This window comes from Dermochelys coriacea, chromosome 1 (genome assembly GCF_009764565.3).
Source record: "Dermochelys coriacea isolate rDerCor1 chromosome 1, rDerCor1.pri.v4, whole genome shotgun sequence".
NCBI lineage: Eukaryota > Metazoa > Chordata > Testudines > Dermochelyidae > Dermochelys > Dermochelys coriacea.
This window is the reverse complement of record NC_050068.2, coordinates 266,983,045-267,004,477: the sequence shown is the minus strand read 5'-3', so window position 1 is coordinate 267,004,477 and position 21,433 is coordinate 266,983,045. Positions and strand designations below refer to the sequence as shown.

The 21,433-nt window shown below is 37.6% G+C and overlaps 1 protein-coding gene across 6 annotated transcripts in view; it reads right to left on the bottom strand.

Moving 5' to 3' along the window:
* Nucleotides 1-21,433, bottom strand: part of ANKS1B (ankyrin repeat and sterile alpha motif domain containing 1B) — a 740,833-nt gene that overhangs the window by 549,871 nt on the left and 169,529 nt on the right. For all 6 annotated transcript variants that reach the window (XM_043491651.1, XM_043491643.1, XM_043491691.1 and 3 more), the window contains exons 7-8: nt 19,799-19,915; nt 16,803-16,975 (exon numbers count right to left, since the gene is read on the bottom strand). In XM_043491651.1, coding sequence (XP_043347586.1) covers nt 16,803-16,975; nt 19,799-19,915 — 290 coding nt within the window. The remainder of the gene's footprint in view (nt 1-16,802; nt 16,976-19,798; nt 19,916-21,433) is intronic.

Below are 21,433 nucleotides of genomic sequence, written 5' to 3'. Positions count from 1 at the left end.
TATAACTACAACCATTTTAGCTTGAATTGGCCAGTGGCTTTGCAGAGAAGTAGTAGAAATTTAATCACAATTTAGGATTTCATTTTTAGTTTGATGTTTACCAATGATGAAAAAAGGTAATTTGTTATGTATGGTGAACAATACTTATTGATTTTTCATTAAAAAAAAAAACCAAAAACCTGCTATGTTTGTTTGCCCTAAACAACAAGGGCAAGGGATTTCAGGAAAAGTGATTCTATTGTTACCGTTTTGTTTCCTGCTTCAAGTCTTTGTTGCACAGACTCAAAATTATGCCTATTGTGGAGCCACTGAGGATATTTGAAACATATTTTATGTTTTCATTTTAAACTCTGTCATTATTCCATAACGGTTGTTGGGAGAAAAGGTGGGCATTTTTCTATTTACACAGATCATCCCCCTTTTCTTGATTGTGATCATACCTCCTGTCCCCATCCTTAGTTAGGAGATGTAGGGTGGGATTTTCAAAATTATACTGTGTTAGCCTATCTTTGATCCCACTGAAGTGAATCACAGTTTTATCATTTATTTCAGTAGATGATATAGGTCAATGCTGAACACTTCTGAAAAACCCTCCTCTTAGAACAAAGTTACACTAAATAAAGTTACACATCTTGTAAGGGCTTATCCATACTACTGCTAAAATTGATGTAACTTGAAATCCTCTCCCCTTCCCTCCCCTAACATAAGGTACATTGATTTAAAGCAGTGTCTACACTGCACTATGTTGGTGGGAAACACTCCCGCCGACATAGCTTCGGCCTCCTGTTGAGGTGGAGTAATTACATCGACAGGAGAGCGCATCAATGCAACTGCACCAATGTAGCGCGGTAATGAAGACAATCCCTAAATTACACTTCCATCTTAATTCCATGCCCCATGTGATTATTTTGCTCACATCTAACTCACATGTATAGAATAACCGGACCATGGACCAGTTCCAGCCTGCATGATATGTTTATGTGGCCCCATTAACATTCAGATTCTAAACTTTCATTTAACAGAAAACAGTTTGGAGCTCTCATGTTTGCAAATATACTGTCCAAATGTGAGTAAGTAGTCCTAAATTCAGACTCCAGCCCATTGACCCAAGATTAAATTCAGAATTTATTGCACTCCCTTGGTTTAAACTCACTGTATCACCCATTACAAGACTGGAGCATCACACTCTAGGTGGGTTTTTGTTGTTGTTTTGTTTTTGTTTTTTCAGTGGTTGGTTTTTCTTGGGGGAAAAGAGGAAGGGGGTTTTTAAGAGTGCATGTTTGTTTACTTTGCACTTTAAGATTCATTTTCTAAATCTGTTATTTTTTGAGGTTATTCTGACAGTCAAGTAGTGCTACAGCATGTGTTACTATAGCAACAGCATTTTTGCATGGATTATTAAGAGGATTGGGTGAACTCTGCAGGGTTTGGGTCATGAAGGAGTTCTATTGTTATATAGTTGTGTAGGATCAGAAGCAGCCCCCGGGCCTTGCTATCTAGAATTATGTTATGCTACCATCTGTCATTTTTATCCTATATGTTTACATTGGAAATATATAAGCTTTAAGCATTGTGACAAAAAACAAAGCACTCCCTTTACAAAAAACAAAACAAAACCCCAGCTTGCCCCCTATTCCCCAAAGGTGACAATCTACTTCTAGTCACAAAAATTTAGATTTCTATAATAAACAATGCCTATTGCATGCTTTGGCACACTTGCTTTTGTTTTTATAACTGTGGCAGTTTGCTTATGCCACTCCAAAAATATAGAAACATTCCCTAGAAGATATAATAAAAAGTTCCCTTCACTGCTGGCATAATAAAATAATACTCTCCAATTCTAGTCTTCTAGTTCCAGCCTGTCCACTGACCTCAGACCAGTTAAAATTAATTTTCATAACCACTCAGCTTTAAGTTCTTTAATCATAATATCTCATCTTCAAATTCTCATATCTGAGTCCTACTTTCTCCAACTTCATTTCTTGATTCAGATAAGGTGACTAATACTGTGCTCCAAATGTGATGTAACACATAATTTTACTTGGTGTTTTCCAATTGCACTCTGCCGCTTGGCTCCAGAACTAAAATTTGACTGATACCTGCAGGTTTGCTTAAGGTTTGAGTTCAGGAAACTTGAACCTATAAGGCGGCGAACTTTGCGCAACTCTCTCCCCCTCCTTATCTCCAATCACTCCCTCCTTCTAAATAAGAAGAGGGCAACACACTAAGGAAACTCATTAATGACTTGACTTCTGAGGCTTAGATTGGGAAATGAAGGCATAAACAGTGCAATTGATGATCCCAAAGCTATACTGCTTAGCTACAAAGGAAGAGTGAAGAACAAGATTGAGGGTGTGGAGTAGAGAAGATGGGAGAGTGAATTTGCAGCCAAGCAGGTCCACTTATATTGTTAAGAGGACTATACATCTTTCACTAATCTGTAAAATGGGTGGCAGTCCAAGCCCTCCGATGTACCCAGTTATCTGCACTACTAAAATAAGTGTAGTTTACTACATGCAAAGGGGATAAGTTATTTTAAGCATTCCCAGCCCAAAGACCAAAATTAAAGATGCCCCCTATAGTAAGTGGCAAAGAACTGTAACAGCACCTGATAACTAGAAAGAATGCAACAAACTAGTCTAACTTCATAGGCAAGTGAAAGTAATTCACAGAACATAATCTAATCTAAATAAAAAATATAAAGACTATATAAAATGAGAGGTTTCAGAGTAGCAGCCGTGTTAGTCTGTATTCGCAAAAAGAAAAGGAGTACTTGTGGCACCTTAGAGACTAACAAATTTATTAGAGCATAAGCTTTCGTGAGCTACAGCTCACTTCATCGGATGCATTTGGTGGAAAAAACAGAGGAGAGATTTATATACACACACACAGAGAACATGAAACAATGGGTTTATCATACACACTGTAAGGAGAGTGATCACTTAAGATAAGCCATCACCAACAGCGGGGGGGGGGGGGAAAGGAGGAAAACCTTTCATGGTGACAAGCAGGTAGGCTAATTCCAGCAGTTAACAAGAATATCAGAGGAACAGTGGGGGGTGGGGTGGGAGGGAGAAATACCATGGGGAAATAGTTTTACTTTGTGTAATGACTCATCCATTCCCAGTCTCTATTCAAGCCTAAGTTAATTGTATCCAGTTTGCAAATTAATTCCAATTCAGCAGTCTCTCGTTGGAGTCTGTTTGTGAAGCTTCTGGTCACTCGATCACAGACCTAAGAGTGGCTACCGTGAAGCTCATCTGCACCCTCTCCAACATACTAGAGAAGCCATAACTTTGCTAAACATGTGTTTTTAGTTGTAAGCATTGTTTTCTGTTTCCATGAGAGTTTTTTTATTATTATTATTAATAATAATAAATATTGGCCATTCCCAGCACCCAAGAGCACAAACCAGCACCCAAAAGTCAGAGGGAAGAGGAAGGAAGGAGAAAATCCTCTTTACTTATCCAAACTTCTGCATCCCTGGACTCAACAAAAACAGTCTCTTTATTTCCCTCAGTCCCTATAGTTTACAGTCACTCTAAATAAAAATAAAAACACTTCCTCAATTCATAACCCAGGTCTTCCATCCTCTCAGGGAAGCCTCCACAGTCTCTCCTTCTCACGGTGTATATTAACAGTGCAAAGTTTGGACCTTCTCTCAAATTAGTCAAAGCCATTGACTATATACTTCACTACCTAGACAGACCTTCTCCAAAGATAAAATATCTATTACCCATAAGTCTGCTTTATTCCCTTTTATTTGCTGTCTTTCCCTCAGTTATTAACTACATCTGGTGGTCCCACCCTCTTAGATTGATGATTGTGGCAGGTGTTGGTGGGCAGACCTGATTTAATCACCTAATTCCAAGGCACTCCATTAACTCCTTATCTTAGACCAGCATTCACTCTATCAGATTCAGTTAAAATTCCTATAATAAAGATTGATTCTCTGTTGCTTCCCTCAAAATAGTCAGCATGAAATTCTGATCTTTGACCACTCTGTAGCTAAAAAATTATCTGTTACTGTGTACCCAGTAGAACTATGGCAATCCATGCCGCACAGCTGAGATCTAAAACCAAACAGTAAACTGCCTCTCTGCTTATATTATCTCCATTTTAGCCTAATTACCTTCAGTCTGTAGAAGCATGGCTAATATGTTGACTTTAAATCAGTAGAATCCATTAGAATAATTCAGTGTCAGCAAAAATGTCTGATTTGGTACTAGAGCTTTTTTAGCATTTTTCATCACATAATTCTAATGCCTACTTATTAACTTATATTTACAACAGATGCCATGTTAGGAACAATGCTTCAATATTCAGTTGTAACAACGGTTTCAGAGCTGGAGGTTTGAGCTGTAAGAGTGATCCAGCTGTAAGACATTTGTCCTCTAACTCTGTTCTCCCCCTCACCCAAGTTGCCAGTATTTCTATATTCTTTTATTTAACCTCTTGGAAACATTGATACAAAAATTCCTGCTTCTTGAAGACTGTGTTATTCCTGTTCTATGGCTGTGTACAAGCAGCAAAATACATTAAAGACCAAACAACATCACCAGCTCTGTGTTTTCAACTGATAGTTAAGTCAATGGGAGTTGTATGCATCTGACAAAATAATCTGGAAGTTACAAAACTGTGCAAAATATTTCATATGAATATTACCTGTATGGAGCTCAGACCCAGGGCCTTGATCTCCTTGAAGATTGCTTGGAGGACTCCACTATCCAAAATGGGGGCCTTTCCATCAGCAACCACTGGGACTTCCACCTCCTCTCCAAATTGAGGGACAGATGAAAGAGAAGTGGGTGGCTTCCTCCAAGACCTCATCCATAAGAAACTCCATGGGGGGAAGGGCAACATCACCCCCTTTCCTGCCAAAGACTCCTCAACCAGCTCCACCCAAGCCCAAGGGGTGAAATTCAGCTAGCAAGCGTAAGCACAGTGTAAGTGCCCACACATGTAGCAGAAAATGAGTTTTTGTAGGGGGCTCTGTTGAAGTACATGAGTAGTTCCAATGAAGTTAATCGGACTTCTCATGTGCTTGAAGTTAACCATGAGCTTAAGTATCTCACTGCAACAAGGCCTGAGTGTTCACTCTGAATGAATCATGCCAAAATTTGACTCAATGCGTGGAACCGGTGTAATATTTACTATAAAAAAGAAATTAGCAATAAAGAGTATCAGGGCCTAAAGAAAAATGAAATCAAGGGCTAATATTTTTAGAAATATCAATTAAGTGTGAGGAAGAAACTGAAGCTCGTTTAGTTTTAGTACATATAAGAAAAAGTAATTTAGAGTTAACATAACTATAATATTTTATAATGCAGTTACCGAGCAAAAAAATCAAAACATTTCATGTAAAACACCTAAAAATGTAGCTATATATCCACCATCACTATAATATCTAAGTGTTATCCTCATAAAAACATTTGTAAAACTCAACACAGTTTAAAAGCAAATTAGCTGAAAAATGTATATTTTTCCTTTGCTTTAAGTTGTGAAAGAAAGGATGATAGGTGGGTGGCAGAATGATGGAACTTATAGAAAATGCATTATTGTTCAAGAAATACGGCAGCAGGGAACAGAAATTAAAGAAGCAGGGAAAAATTATGTGATAAGTGAGTGGGCAGCAGTCACCATTTTATTATCCTCCTAACAGCTCACACATTTTTTGGATTAAAATACTTATTCTCAACAGAAATGTGTTACTGAGAGTGTAGTTGTTTTTGATTAAGAAGTCCTTGTTCAAATAAAGGTCTCGGAGAAATCATGTCTGAAAGGGCAAAGCCATTCGAAAGAGTCACAGGTTAGTCATCTGAAGATGAAGGCTGGATAAGAATGGATAGTCAAAAAGACTTTGAAGAACACTTGTGCTGTATTAACTCTGATTCCATTAGTGACGAGCTGGTTGAGGTTTGCTGTGTTGTATCATAAATGATAAATATAACTATATTAAATTGGTGCATGGGAACAACTGGGAATCAGTTGAGTGAGAGCTCTCACCATTTGCCCAGCACAGTAAGGTAGCTGAAAGTGTAACTAGCAAAGGATGATGCCTAGGGCCAAATTCTTAACCCAGCATTTTGTCTCAGTAACCAGGCTGGTCTCCAAAATAATTACACCAACTTCAGTGGAGATAATCTGGATTTTCACAGCTGCAACAAAGAGCAGAGTTTAGTCTTCTACGGCATATATTTGAATTATTGTAAGGCTCTGAAAATGTAGGATCGTCTTTGAAAAGAGATCCAAGAGCCATAGTAATTAACTTAATAAAAATATCTGCCCTGTAGAATGCAGCAATAAAAACAAATAGGATTGCGTACATAAAATATTATTAATCATTTCTAAAGCATCCCAAAGGTACATGGTGCTTTACAACCATAAAGACAAACAAGTTCTTTGCTCTGAAGTACTTATATTGTAATGAATTCACATAGAACTCTTCTCTATGGGGGAATATCATGTGCATTAGAAACCAAGACTCCTAGATGAATTGTAATTAGGTGGTATCTTCTAAAAAATCTCATTTTAAGAGTACTAGTTTTATGTTTTGAGAGTGGATAGACCTTTCCATATGAGGAAAGCATTTTAAATATGACATTTCCATTGTTTGGGAGGGAAGAACATAATTTTTATTTTGAGTAGAAATGATAATCAGCATATGCCTGTAGAAGGAGACCTGTTATTGGTAAACTGAATCAAGAATAAAAGATCAACCTAATACATTATTCTTGAGCAGTCCTTTTGCTGTGGGGGGAATAAAATTTTGGTATATAAAATTTGTCCCAAGTAATAAAAAGGGGTTACATTTGGTAATATCATTGCAAACACTGACCTTCTCTCTGACAATTTTTTGGGTACAGAAATCCATTCTGAATGCTACCAAAAACACAGCAGAACTGTATTGTTTAATCAATTTCACGTTTCTCATGATAATGCCATGTACTAATGGAAATTTGAATGTATACTGTTTCTCAGTAAACAGCGAGACCAATTAGAGTGTCAAATCGTCTTCCAACAGAGAAGGAGGAAACCCCATTGCTTGAGAAATTTAAAACTCAGCTGACCAAAGCACCAGAAAACATACTATAGGGCACAATCTTGCACTGGCAAAGGAAGATACCAGGTGGTCTCAGATCTTTTCTAAAATAGGAAAGATGAGAGAAGGAGATGAGAAAGGAAGGTTCTTTTGACCTTGAGTTGTCACAAGGTACTCTATTAGCTCAGGAGATCGGCAAATCCATACACTTTTGTTAGCTTACATAAATGCCACAGAACCATTCAAAACAGTTGGGGCATAGGTTTGTGCTTTTGTTATGGGTCCAAGTAAATTAAAAACAGAGGCTATGAAGAGAATTCTGTTTATCAAATGCCCTTCAGTTCTTGTCCTTCGAAAGAATTGCATTAAAATCTTGAAGAAACACGGAAAAAGGGAGGGCAAGTGTGGAAGTGCTGAAGCAATGCTTGTGGAGAATTCTATTTACTATAAATTAACCTTTTGTCTTCCTTCATTAAGAATAGCAGAGTCAATTCCCTAGAAAGAGGTTTGAGGAACATTAGGAGAAAAAGAGACTGAAGGACTGTTCTCCTGAATTGGGTATCTTATCAGACTCCAACATAAAAAGAATTGTGTTAATCAAGCTCCAAGCAGTTGCTTTGCAAATTTCCATTATAGATTATGTTAATTCACCTTCTCTGTATGTGTGTGTCTATCTATCTATCTATCTATCTATCTATCTATCTATCTATCTATCTATCTATCTATCTATCTATCTATCTACCTATCTATCAATATCTTCTTACTGTATGTTCCATTTTATGCATCCGATGAAGTGGGCTGTAGCCCATGAAAGCTTATGCTCTAATAAATTTGTTAGTCTCTAAGGTGCCACAAGTACTCCTGTTCTTTTTGAGTGAGATACAGTTTCAGAGCTGCATGAGGAAAGAGGTACAGCACTTGCCCAAACCATGGTTGTCAGGCAGTAAAGAGCCTGCAAAAGCAATCTCCTTGCTCCAAGATTCCTCTTAAAAAGAAAAGGAGTACTTGTGGCACCTTAGAGATTAACAAATTTATTTGAGCATAAGCTTTTGTGAGCTATAGCTCACTTCATCGGATGCATTCAGTGGAAAATATAGTGGGGAGCTTTATATACATAGAGAACATGAAACAATGGGTGTTACCATACACATTGTAACAAGAGAGTAATCACTTAATGTGAGCTATTACCAGCAGGAGAGCAGGGGTGAAAAAATCTTTTGTAGTGATAATCAATGTGGGCCATTTCCAGCAGTTGACAAGAACATCTGAGGAACAGTGGGGGGTGGAGGGGGGGGGGGGGAATAAACATGGGGAAATACTTTTACTTTGTGTAATGACACATCCACTCCCAGTCTCTATTCAAGCTTAAGTTAACTGTATCCAGTTTGCAAATTAATTCCAATTCAGCAGTCTCTCATTGGAGTCTGTTTTTGAAGTTTTTTTGTTGAAGAATTGCCACTTTGAGGTCTGTATTCGAGTGACCAAAGAGACTGAAGTGTTCTCCAACTGGTTTTTGAATGTTATAATTCTTGATGTCTGATTTGTGTCCATTTATTCTTTTACGTAGAGACTGTCCAGTTTGACCAATGTACATGGCAGAGGGGCATTGCTGGCACATGATGACATATATCACATTGGTAGATGTGCAGGTGAACGAGCCTCTGATAGTGTGGCTGATGTGATGAGGCCCTATGATGGTGTCCCCTGAATAGATATGTGGACACAGTTGGCAACGGGCTTTGTTGCAAGGATAGGTTCCTGGGTTAGTGGTTCTGTTGTGTGGGTGTGCGGTTGCTGGTGAGTATTTGCTTCAGGTTGGGGGGCTGTCTGTGATCAAGGACTGGCCTGTCTCCCAAGATCTGTGAGAGTGATGGATCATCCTTCAGGATAGATTGTAGATCCTTGATGATGCGTTGGAGAGGTTTTAGTTGGGGCTGAAGGTGATGGCTAGTAGCATTCTGTTATTTTCTTTGTTGGGCCTGTCCTGTAGTAGGTAACTTCTGGGAACTTTTCTGGCTCTGTCAATCTGTTTCTTCACTTCAGCAGGTGGGTATTGTAGTTGTAAGAATGCTTGATAGAGATCTTGTAGGTGTTTCTCTCTGTCTGAGGGGTTGGAGCAAATGTGGTTCTTTCATAGAGCTTGGCTGTACATAATGGATCATGTGGTGTGGTCTGGATGAAAGCTGGAGGCATGTAAGTAGGAATAGCAGTCAGTAGGTTTCTGGTATAGGGTGGTGTTTATGTGACCATTGTTTATTAGCACCATAGTGTCCAGGAAGTGGATCTCTTGTGTGGACTGGTCCAGGCTGAGGTTGATGGTGGAATGGAAATTGTTGAAATCATGGTGGAATTCCTCAAGGGCTTCTTTTCCATGGGTCGAGATGATGAAGATGTCGTCAGTGTAGCACAAGTAGAGTAGGTGCATTAGCGGATGAGAGCTGAGGAAGCGTAGTTGTAAGTCAGCCATAAAAATGTTGGCATACTGTGGGTCTATGCAGGTACCCATAGCAGTGCCGCTGATTTGAAGGTATACATTGTCCTCAAATGTGAGGACAAAGTCACAAAGTTCAACCACCAGGTTTGCCATGACATTATTGGGGATACTGTTCCTGACGACTTGTAGTCCATCTTTGTGTGGAATGTAGGTGGAATGTCTGCTACCCACGATCCATAAACCTGAAAACCCTGGATTCCCCATCATCTCAGGCATTGGCACCCTGACAGCAGGATTGTCTGGCTATGTAGACTCCCTCCTCAGGCCCTATGCTACCAGCACTCCCAGCTATCTTCGAGACACCACTGACTTCCTGAAGAAACTACAATCCATCGGTGATCTTCCTGAAAACACCATCCTGGCCACTATAGATGTAGAAGCCCTCTACACCAACATTCTCTTTTTCTCTGTATTTTTTCTCTGCTCTTGCTCTCACATAAGCATAAACAAACAACTAAACAAATCTATTATTATAAAGACTGCACATTTCTATTTTGACTCTGGAGCTTAAAAATTTGTGCAGCAATATCAAGCCTGCACAGAAACTTGTATTGGTATAAGCTATATATTAGAGTCTAAGGAAAGCAGCATCTAAGCTGAAGCAATATATATACAGAGGGGATGTAAGAAGATGTAAGAAAGTGTTGTGTGTGTGTGCATGTGTGTGTTTACATCCCTGTATTAGGTCTCTTGCTACATCCCTTTCTTCTGTCTCCCTGGAATTCAAGTAGACATCCTTAGCTTCTTTTGGATGCATTTAAACTCCTTTAGCATCCACTTACTAACCTGTAAGTTACCTTACACAACACCCCTAAATTTGTCCCTGAGATTTTAGCTTGCTTATTATATACCTATGCTATTCATTTTTACTACATCAATAGAGTTTCTCATTAAAAGAAATAAAGATTTTTTTATTTCTAAGCAATTTGTCCAGCAAATTCTGTTTAAAAACCTATCACCTTAACACAGTAAAGAAAAAAATTATAAGTTGAAAAATTCTTATATAAGATGGCTGCTTTTGTTCTTTAAAATACTGAGCCAGACTGCCATCTATTGGAAAATAAAGGTTTTTTTAATTATACTGTTTCTAAGGGAAAGTGAAATACATCAGAAACTAGGAAATCTCATTGTCAAAGGCTGTCATTGATACCAATCTATTCAATCATGCTTAAGATAGCCTTGATTTTCTCCTAAAAGGAATGCTTGTACATGCAAAACCTGTTTACTTAGGTTACACATAGTGTGAAAGATTTGCCCTATGTCTTTTTCTACTCAAATTTCCATTATACATTTTCAAACAAGCATCAATCCAGGGTTCCTTTCATTCCTTGTTGTTTAGTCAATTTCAATTATTCTTTGAGCAATTTCTTCTGATGCAAACACTGTGTTATCTGATAGCTGTGACATGGACTTTGGTGCCTTCGTAGGGCAATAAGGGAGTATAAAGCCCTTCTAATTCACCTGCTCAGCCATCCAGGACTTACCTAGATGAAGAGTCTATGTGAGGTTGTGGTGGGAGAGTGTACTCAACAGGGCTGCAATGCCCCAGTGTGAACAAATGGGCAGAAAGCAGTGTAGAGTAAGAACAGCCATGACTTCACGCATCACAACACATAGAGAAGGGAGTATGCTGTTTTTGGCAACAGGCCAACTCAACATATTCCCCCTCCCTTGAGCAACACAGGAGCTCAGGGGCAACTGTGTCTCAGAGTTACAATTCTTTTTTGCAATTCCTCCTGGAACGGCTCATTTGAACAACATCCCACAGTCAGGGTTTCAAATAAAGACCATTAACTAGGTGAAGACTGCTAGCAAGGAATTGATGACCAACAACTTGTACTATGGATATTTTTGTGGTAGATGAATTTAGATTAACAAAGCAGTTATTTTAATACTTACTTTAATTAATATTAAATCCAAAAAACTGCATTAAAAGAAAGTTGAGGGTGCAAAGTCAAGCATTCAAAGTTGGGAATTGCTAGAATTAAGGTGTAACTTTAATTTGGCCTTCTTGTGTGTATGCATTGTGATACAGTCTTTAATTAAGAACAAAATTAATCAAGGAACCAAAGGACATGAAGAGAAGACATTCCTTAATTGCCTATACACCAATTCTAGGAGCCTGGGTAACAAACAAGAAGAATTGGAATTGCACATTTATGGATATAAATTCTATCTAGTTGGTATTACTGAAACCTGGTGGGATGATCTGCACAACTGGACTGTAAAAATCAATGAGTATAACTTAATTAGGAAGGATTGAGTTGGCAAAAGGGAAGGAGGAGTGACATTACTTGTTTCCAAGTCACTTTTGCTCTGAAGAAAATTATCTTGAATGCTTATGGAGCAATGTCTTAATAAATAAAGCAGAAGATTACTAGTTGGTGTCTACTACAGAACACCTGTTCTCACTTGGGAACAGGGTGACTGCTTCCTTGCACATCTGTCTGCAACATATAGGGAAAAAAGATGTGTGAGCATGGGGGAATTAAATTTGAGTGACGTATGCTGGAGGTCTCATGCTGCCAGTACTAAAATATCACTGGAAATTCTAAACATAATAGATGACAACTTTCTAATTCAAAAAGCGTTGAAACCAACAAAAAGGAATTCTATATTAGACTTTTTTCTAACAGATAAAGAGGAAATGATCACAGAAAATTAATGGTAATTAAGGTACAAGTGATCATGACTTGATCAAATTTGAATAATGTATATATATATAGTGCTTTAAGAGGGCCAATTTCACAAAGCTGAAAACAATTATGAGCCAAATAAGGTGTGAGGAAGAATTTACTCAGAAAAAATGTGAATGATAATTGGAGACTTATCCTATATAACTAACTTGATATCTTTTTTTGATAATAGTACGAATTTAGTTGATAAAGATAACAGTGGTGATGTAATATAAGTAGACTTCTCTAAGGCATTCCACTTTGTACAGCATGACATTTTGTTAAAAAAGCTAGAACAATATAAAATTAACATTGCACACATTACATGGATTAAAAACCGACTAACTGATAGATCTCAAAATGTAGTTGTAAACCGGGAATCGTCATTGAGGGTGGTTGTTTCCAGTGGCATCCCACAGGGATCAGTTCTTGGTCCTATGCTATTTAATGTTTTTATCAATGACCTGGAAAAAAACATAAAATCAACTGATAAAGTTTGTAACTGACACAAAAATTGGGTGGGTGGTAAATAATAGAGGGCAGGTCACTGATTCAAAGCAATCTGGATCACTTGGTAAACTGGGAGCAAGCAAACAATATGCATTTTGATATGGTTAAATGTGTGCATCTAGGAACAAAGAATGTAGGCCATACTTACAGGATGGGGGATTCTATCCTAGGAAGAGGTGACTCTGAAAAAGAGTCATGGTGGACAATCAGCTGAACATGAGCTTCCACTGTGGTGCTGTGGCCACAAGGGCTAATCCGATCATCATGGTGTGACTGCTGCTGGAATACTGGTGCCCACAATTCAGGAAGGATGTTGATAAATTGGAGAAGGTTCAAAGAAGAGCCACAAGGATGATTAAAGGCTTAAAAAACATGCCTTATACTCACAGACTCAAAAAGCTCAATCTATTTAGCATAACAAAGGGCAAGGAGTGACTTGATTACAGTCTGTAAGTACCTACATGGGGAACAAATATTAAATAATGGGCACTTCAATCTAGCAGAGAAAGGTATAACATGATCCAATGCCTGGAAGCTGAAGCTAGACAAATTCAGACAAGAAATAAGGCATACGTTTTTAATGGTTAGAGTCTCCATTACTGACAATTTTTAAATAAAGATTGGATGAGTTTCTAGAAGATCTGCTCTAGAAATTATTTGGGGGAAGTTCTCCAGCCTGTGTTACACTGGAGGTCAGACTAGATGATCACAATGGTCCCTTCTAACCTTCAAATCCATGAATCTATGAACACTGGGGACAAAGTGCTCCCAGACTGATTGGCAGCCAGGGAGAGACTGAGTGGACTGAAGACACCTTATGAAGTACAATTACCTGGCAATTACAGGTGAGTAAGCCTAATTTCAGTACCAGGCAAATTGAAATTATAGTAAAGAACAGAATTATCAGAAACATAGATGAATATGATTTGTTGGGGTAGAATCAATATGTCTTTTGTAAAGGGAAATCATTCCTCACCAATTATTAAAATTTGTTGAGGACCTCAGCAAGCATGTGCACAAGGGCGATCCAGTTGATATAATGTACTTGGACTTTCAGAAAGTCTTTGACAATGTCCTATGCCAAAGGCTCTTAAGCAAAGTAAGCAGTCATTGGATAAGAGGGAAGGTCTTCTCATGGATCAGTAACTGGTTAAAAAACAGGAAACCAAGGGTAGAAATAAGTGGTCAATTTCCACATTGGAGAGTGGTAAATAGAAGGGTCTCCAAGAACCTATACTGGGACCTGTGCCATTCAAACATATTCATAAATGATCTGAAAAAGAGGGCTAACAGTGAGATGGCAACATTTGCAGTTTTACTAAATTACTCAAGATAGTTATGTTCAAAGCTGACTGCAAAGAGTTACAAAGGTGTCTCACAAAACGGAGTGACTAAGCAACAAAATGGCAGATAAAATTCAGTGTTGGTAAATGCAAAGTAACTCACATCGGAAAACATAATCCCAACTATGCATACAAAATGATGGGGTCTAAATTAGCTGTTACCAGTCAAGAAAGAAATATTCGAGTCATTGTGGATATTTTCCTGGAAGCATCTGCTCAATGTACAGCAGCAGTAAAAAAGCTAACAGAGTGTTAGGAACCAGTAGGAAAGGGATAGATAATAGGACAGAAAATATCATAGTGCCACTATATAAATCCATTGTATGCCCACACCTTGAATACTGTGTGCAGTTCTGGTCAACCCATTTTAAAGAATATATATTAGAATTGGAAAAATACAGAGAAGGGCAACAAAATTAATTATGGGTATAGAACACTTTCAGATCAGGAAAAATTACAAAGATTAGGACTGTTCATTTTAGAAAAGAGAGAACTAAGGGGTAATATTATAATGGTCTATACAATCATGAAAGGTGTGGAGAAAGTGAATAGGAAAATTTATTTACTCCTTCATATAACACAAGAACCAGGGTCACCCAATGAAATTAATAGGCAGCAGATTTAAAACAAACATAAGGAAGTACGTCTTCACACAATGCACAGTCAACCTGTGGAAGTCATTGCAGGGGATGTTGTGAAAGCCAAAAGTATAACTAGGCTCAAAAAAGGATTGGGTAGGTCTATGGAGGCAAGGTCTACCAATGGCTATTAGCCAAGATAGTCAGGAACATAACCTCATGCTCTGAGTGTCCCGAAATCTCTGACTGCCAGAAGCTGGGAATGAATAACAGGGGATGGATCAGCTGAAAACTGCCCTGTTCTATTCATTCCCTCTGAAGCATCTGGCACTTGCAACTGTTGAAAGTCAGGAAACTGGGCTAGATGGACCATTGGTCAGACTCAGTATGGCCATTCTTATGTTTTTATGAATCTGAAATGGAGCTGTCAGCTGCAGAGAGGACAGCAGCCCATTAGAATAAAGAGACTTCTTCCCACATGAAACTGAAGCAGGGCAGTATGATAGAACAGCCCCTACCTCCTCCAAAGCCTCCTGCCTCCAAGGTATGATATTGTTTATCAAATTAGCCCATCAAAGGGATACCACTGCCTAGTAAAGTGAAAGAAAATCTGTTTCAGTATATTTTGTTTGTATTTACCTTTGTATTTACCATAGCTGTTAAAATTCTTATATTATACTATCATTTTAAAACATACATTTTCATAGCGGGCCTGCAAACCACACAATCCTTAGTCCTTACTCAAATAACGTTCCCATTGACTTCAACAATAATTTTGCTTGAGTGAAGATTGGAAAAAGGCTGTAGGATTTCTCCCACAATTGTTAGTGATGAACTACAATTTTTTTAAAGATCAAATTTTATTACTAATTTAATACACAAATTATCTTGATTAGATGAAATTTCAGTAAATATATTTATCTCATTTACCACTGCTTTTGTCTGTTGCATGTAAAGAACAGACTTTAAAGTATACAAGTATTTCCTGCTCCCTTTCCCTTTAACTGTGTATAGTTCTGCAAGATTTTCCATTTTAGATTAGAGGATTATATTGATTATATTATATACCAAATATGGTAACTGAAGGCCAGATTTGCAAAGGTTTTAAGATGCCTAATGAGATCTATTAAGTGCCTAAACAGGGTAGTAGGCACATAACTCACATTGACTTCAGTAAGGGAGTTAGATGCCTGACCTGCTTAGGCACTTTTGTAAATCCCTCTAGGTGTGTCTATCTGCATCTTGAGGCACCTAAATACCTTTATAAATCTGTCCTTGAGACCCTATACTATAACACAGACAATAGCACATAAGATGATTCAATTGGCTATGTTTTCCCTGTATCTATATAGTGTTCTGTTCTTTTAGAACTGTATTATCTGAAGGTGCAGCTGACTTTGTTTCCTTTAAGAACACAAATGGCCCAATTCAGCCACCTTATTCCATGAGTAGTCCCACTGATTTTACTCAGCGAGTAGGGTACAATTCAACATAAATAATTGTGGCAGAATCAGGTTTAAAGGAAGCAATCTTGTTACTGTACAATAAGAAACTAATCCTGGAAACCTTTATTCACAGAAATAGTCCTATTTAAGTCAAATTCCTATCTAAAATAATTGACGTCAATAACTACTAATGTCCATAAAGAGTTACAGTACCAGACCCTATTCCTTTAATGCTATTAATCCCTTTGCATACCCATATATTTTTAATCCTGTATGAGGACGGAGTTGAAGATGCTCAGCTTACCGTACTTTGTGCATGGTCCTGTGAGCACTTAGTACTAGGTATAAGAGTTTAAAACTTAAGTAGTCCCACTGACTTCAGCGGTATTCCTCACAATAGAAAGCTCTATGCTCTGTTGTAACTATTTGCAGGATGCAGCCTTATGAGCTAGACTATAAATCCTCTACTCACATTGGCAAGCAGTTTCTCACCAAAACGGTGCCATTGAAGTCATTATGTGAGTAACTGCTCACCAGTAAGGGGTTCATAATTTGGTCCTATATTTGTAAGACACACAAACTGTATACTTTTACAGATACTTAGATTTCTTATATCAGTCTTCTTTATATTACTTCCTTTCTTTAATTCTTGAATGTACAATAAGTAATGTAAAATATAATTGAAAAAGTTAATTTGATATCCCATCTTACTTACTATAAGTTTAGTTTGTATTCCATTGCTCATAAATTCTTCTTCTGACATTTTACTAAAATTGTCCAGATAGTGGTCGGATATTGTATGACACAGATCTTCAAAAGAATATTCTTTTTCTTGGCACAGTTTGATTTCATCTAAGAGCTTTGATAACTCTCCAGTCACAACTTCACCTTTTAAAAAAATAGATATAATTAGTCAGAATAATTAGAATTTAAGGGGGATTTTTGTTGCTAAAAAGTAATGCAAAACTTTTGAATCTTGGGGTAGATATAATGGTACTAAGACTATTCCTTCCACTGCATGCCTTATAGTCTACATCTTGACTCTGACACACAACCCTGAATAAAGGATAGTGTAATGCTCCAAGAGGAGCACTGAGAGGCATTCTACATCCTCTGCTTTCCCTTGTACACTGTGTGCCATTGGGGATAGGGCATTGGCAATGACTCCACCTTCTCTCTGCCTCTAAGCTTGAAAAACTGCAGCTAGTGAAGAACACCAGCATTCATCTCTAGAATGGGGAACCCACTATAACCACACAAAATGCTTTGCATTGGCTACCTGTTTATATCTTTGTGCAATTAAGGAGTTGGCTAGGTTCTGTAAGATTCCATCTGTCTGTCCCAGGGATCAAACTCTCTGGGATTTGTGACAAGATGTTTTGAAAAACAAATAATACTAGAACCTGCTCCCTATAGCAGTCTAACAAAAATCCAAATTTGGTGAGTTTCAGGGTAGTGCAGGATTAAGGGTTATTAAATTCTTTACTTTGAAGATGTTATTCCTTTTTTAATGGCTGCCTTTAGTGATGCAAGGTCCTCAGTTGATGAGGCCATGGGGACCATGAATTAATTAGGGCCAGCCAGATTCTAATACTCTTACTCACATTGAGTAGCACTTTATTCTGAAAGTAGTCCATTGAAATCAGTAGGACCTCTTCCAGAGTAAGGTGCTATTCAGCGTGAGTAACAGTAACAGAATCTGGCCCTAAACAAATGTCTTTTGCACTGTATGTACAAAACCATTTCCTTCAACAGGAAGGACCAAATTGTAAGTGACCATGGTAAGGGTCTATGCATAAGCAGACTAAGCAATTGCTTAGGGCCCCAAGCAGTTCAAGGTGACCCCCCATTTGCTTTTTTAGTATGTGTTGTGTGGTGATCCAAAACATATTCCTGCTTAGAACCCACAATAGGCAAACACATCCTCTGCTCTAGCTAGTACAAGGACTGCTCCATTCTGCTCCCCCTTGGGGAGTAAGATGCTGAAAAAGCGGGACCTCTCCACTTTCTCACCAGTCCACAGAGTGATGCCAGTGCACTGAGGAAGAGCAATCTAATCCCTCCTAATGAATGGAGCAGCTTGTACAATGTCTGTGTGCGTAAAGAAGCCTCCAACAGATTGTGCCTATCTGAGACACAATCTCGTTGATGTGCTTCCTGGTGCAGTTCTGCACTGCCCACTATGCAGAGTAGGGCATAAACGTCAGGATCTAGCTCAGGATAATTTTTAAAAATACAATGAAGGCCAAAGTTATGACTGAGATTTTCAAAGCCACCAGCAGGAGCTGTATGTTAAATTCTCCCATTTGGCTTTGAAAATCTATGGACTTTCTATATTCAAAACTCCCATTAACTGCAATGGGATTTTTGCACAAAAATTATGGGTAGAACATGGCTCAGAATCAGGATTTTTAATCCTTCATATTTTGCTTTCTGATTAGAAAACAGAAGTTAACAAAAATGCATGTTTTAATAAAGAAAAGAAGATGAAAATTAGAGAGATCACTATTCAAAATATTTTAAAATCATGTCTCTGTGCCTTTTTTTAAAAGTCCAGTTAAAGAAAACTCAAAAAACAAAATTAATAATATTTTCTTACATTATTCATATCCTGAATGTGGAAACAAGAAATGTAAGACCAAGATCTTACTATTAACAAGAAAGGAAACTTTATGCTTAAATTTCTATTAATTAATTTCAGGCCACATTCTAATACTCTTTTTAGTTAAATAGAACCTTACTCTAGGAATGATCCCATTGAAGTCAAAGGGGCTACTTGTGGAGTAAGGTACTACTCAAAATACTAAGAATATCAGAATCTGGCCCTCAGGAGTAAGTTGATTTTTCTGATGGGTCTAGATCATTCTTGCAGGGGAAGAAAGCAGTAAAAGTAAAAAGATAAAGCTTTATTGCCAGAGAGTACTTTGGAATTTCACATAGGGAAATGTTTCTTTTTGGGGTGACAAGAACCAGACTTAGGGTTGCTTCTATCAGAGTTGTGGAGAGTATCTACAGCAGCGGTATTTCTAAATAGAGTGTATCATACACAGGAGAGCTCTTAACTGTGGAAGGGAACGAGGGAGAAGGGAAGTATGAAACTCTGGTCCTGTGCAGTGTGTGTGAGTGCGTAACCTGAGGGGAAAGCACTCAGAGACCACAGTAATGGTTATGGTACAAGAAAGTCATGGTGTAAGAGTTCTCTGCCTGGAGAATAGGAGTGCAACATATAAAAGTGATCTTTACAGGAGGAGGAGGGGAATAAAGGGGAAGCTAGCTGCATGGGAGAGCAAGAGTAAACTGTGTTGGGCACTTAAAGGGGAAGTGCCAGCAGAGCCCTGTGGCACATAGAGCATGTTTCTATTTTGCTTCAGTGTGAAAGTTGTACCTTAACATTAAACAAATTTAAAAAGAGATAAGACAAACTCATTATAATGTATTATGGTCCATTAGTAGCTCTCTACTTCCTACAAAACACTCATTACTGTATATATTGCAAATATTAGAAAATCGGCTATTCTATTTATTGGAGTGTGGAGGCAAGCTCATTCACTTCCCTGAGAAATAAAGCTTCTTAATGTCAATATCTTCCTTTATTTCCTTTCTCTCTAATGTATATTAGTATAAAATAAACTCTTATTAGTAGTATAAAATATATTATTAGAGAGATAATCTTTGGCTTAGGTTCTGCAGTCATAAAACAGAAATATTTACTTTTAGTCGTTTCAGATGGAGAAACTTCTGGGGATAAAATGCAAGACTGATGTTGTGGCACTAGGCATTCCTGTGCGGGTTCCTCCAAAATGGTTGCATTTCCTGTTTTTATGTACTCTGTAATTAAAAACACACACCACAACTCTTAAATTCATCTTTTTTCCAACCAAAAATACGTCAACGTTTTTTCTCATGAAAAGGTATTTTTATTTTTCAGTTTTCCTTGCACAATTGACTGCTGTGCAGTGTTATTTATTTTAAATATTATAAAGCATCATAATGGCCAGTCAGTCATCTCATTTAATTTGCTGAAAATATTAAAACCTCATTTTAGAATTAATCAATTTTAGCTTCTGCAGTGATTTCTTTCTCTCTCTCTCTCTGTTTAAAATGCACACATCAAATGCTCTATTCTGTTATTATTGTTGAAAGACATTTTTCAATCTTGTTAAATTGGTATTTATTTTTATTAAAATTAGCTAATGAATGTAAAAAAATTATATTGCTTATTAATACTTTGGAGATCAAATATGCCATGTTACATGCACATGCACGCTCAACATCCTCCTAAACTTTATTTTAGCTGGCAGTCTAGAAAATGCAGTATTCTAAATGTTAACTCCTTGATTTGATCCATACCCTTTCCTCCTTCAAATCTCTCCTCAGGACTCAACTCTGTTGCAATCTTATAAGAGATCAGACAGTTTATTATAGCTAGAATGATGATCAGATGAAGCCTGATTTAATTTATTATAACAAATACGTAAATGTACATATTGTATATATGTGATTGTCTTAATACATGTTTGTACACTGCCTAGCACAATGAGACACTGATCCTGAATGGGGCCTCTCTGTGATATTGTAATACAAACATTAAATAAGAACAATACATAATAAGTTAACTTGTGCTACATGACTTCATTTTTATAAGTGATTCAGTTTAGACAAAGATAGTGGTAGACTTAGTTTAGACAAAGATATTTTGACTCCTCACCCGTTTAGTTTCATGTTATCTACTTATGCAGACACTCTAATAACAACAGGAGATAACTGCACATATAGTAACATATGGGAGAGAACCACAAGAAGTTAACTCACTGGTATCTCACTTGTAGTGTGGGCAGTTATTCTATAAATCAATAACTGGCTTATTTCCTTGACAGTGAAATCTTCCCAAGCTGTTTAATATCCATGGTCAGCAACATATTAATTTAGCCTGGTTATGAAGTTTAGTAATAACAACAATAATAATAATATAAATAATAAAACTCTAAATTAAAAATAACCCTCTGAGGCAAAGACTGGGATTAGCAAGGAAACAATATATGCCAAGTAAAGTTTCAGAGTAGCAGCTGTGTTAGTCTGTATTCGCAAAAAGAAAAGGAGTACTTGTGGCACCTTAGAGACTAACAAATTTATTTGAGCATAAGCTTTCGTGAGCTACAGCTCACTTCATCGGATGCATTCAGTGGAAAATACAGTGGGGAGATTTATATACACATTCACAGAGAACATGAAACAATGGGTTTTATCATACATACTGTAAGGAGAGTGATCATTTAAGATGAGCTATTACCAGCAGGAGGGGTGGGGGGAGGAAGAAAACCTTTAGTGGTGATAATCAAGGTGGAC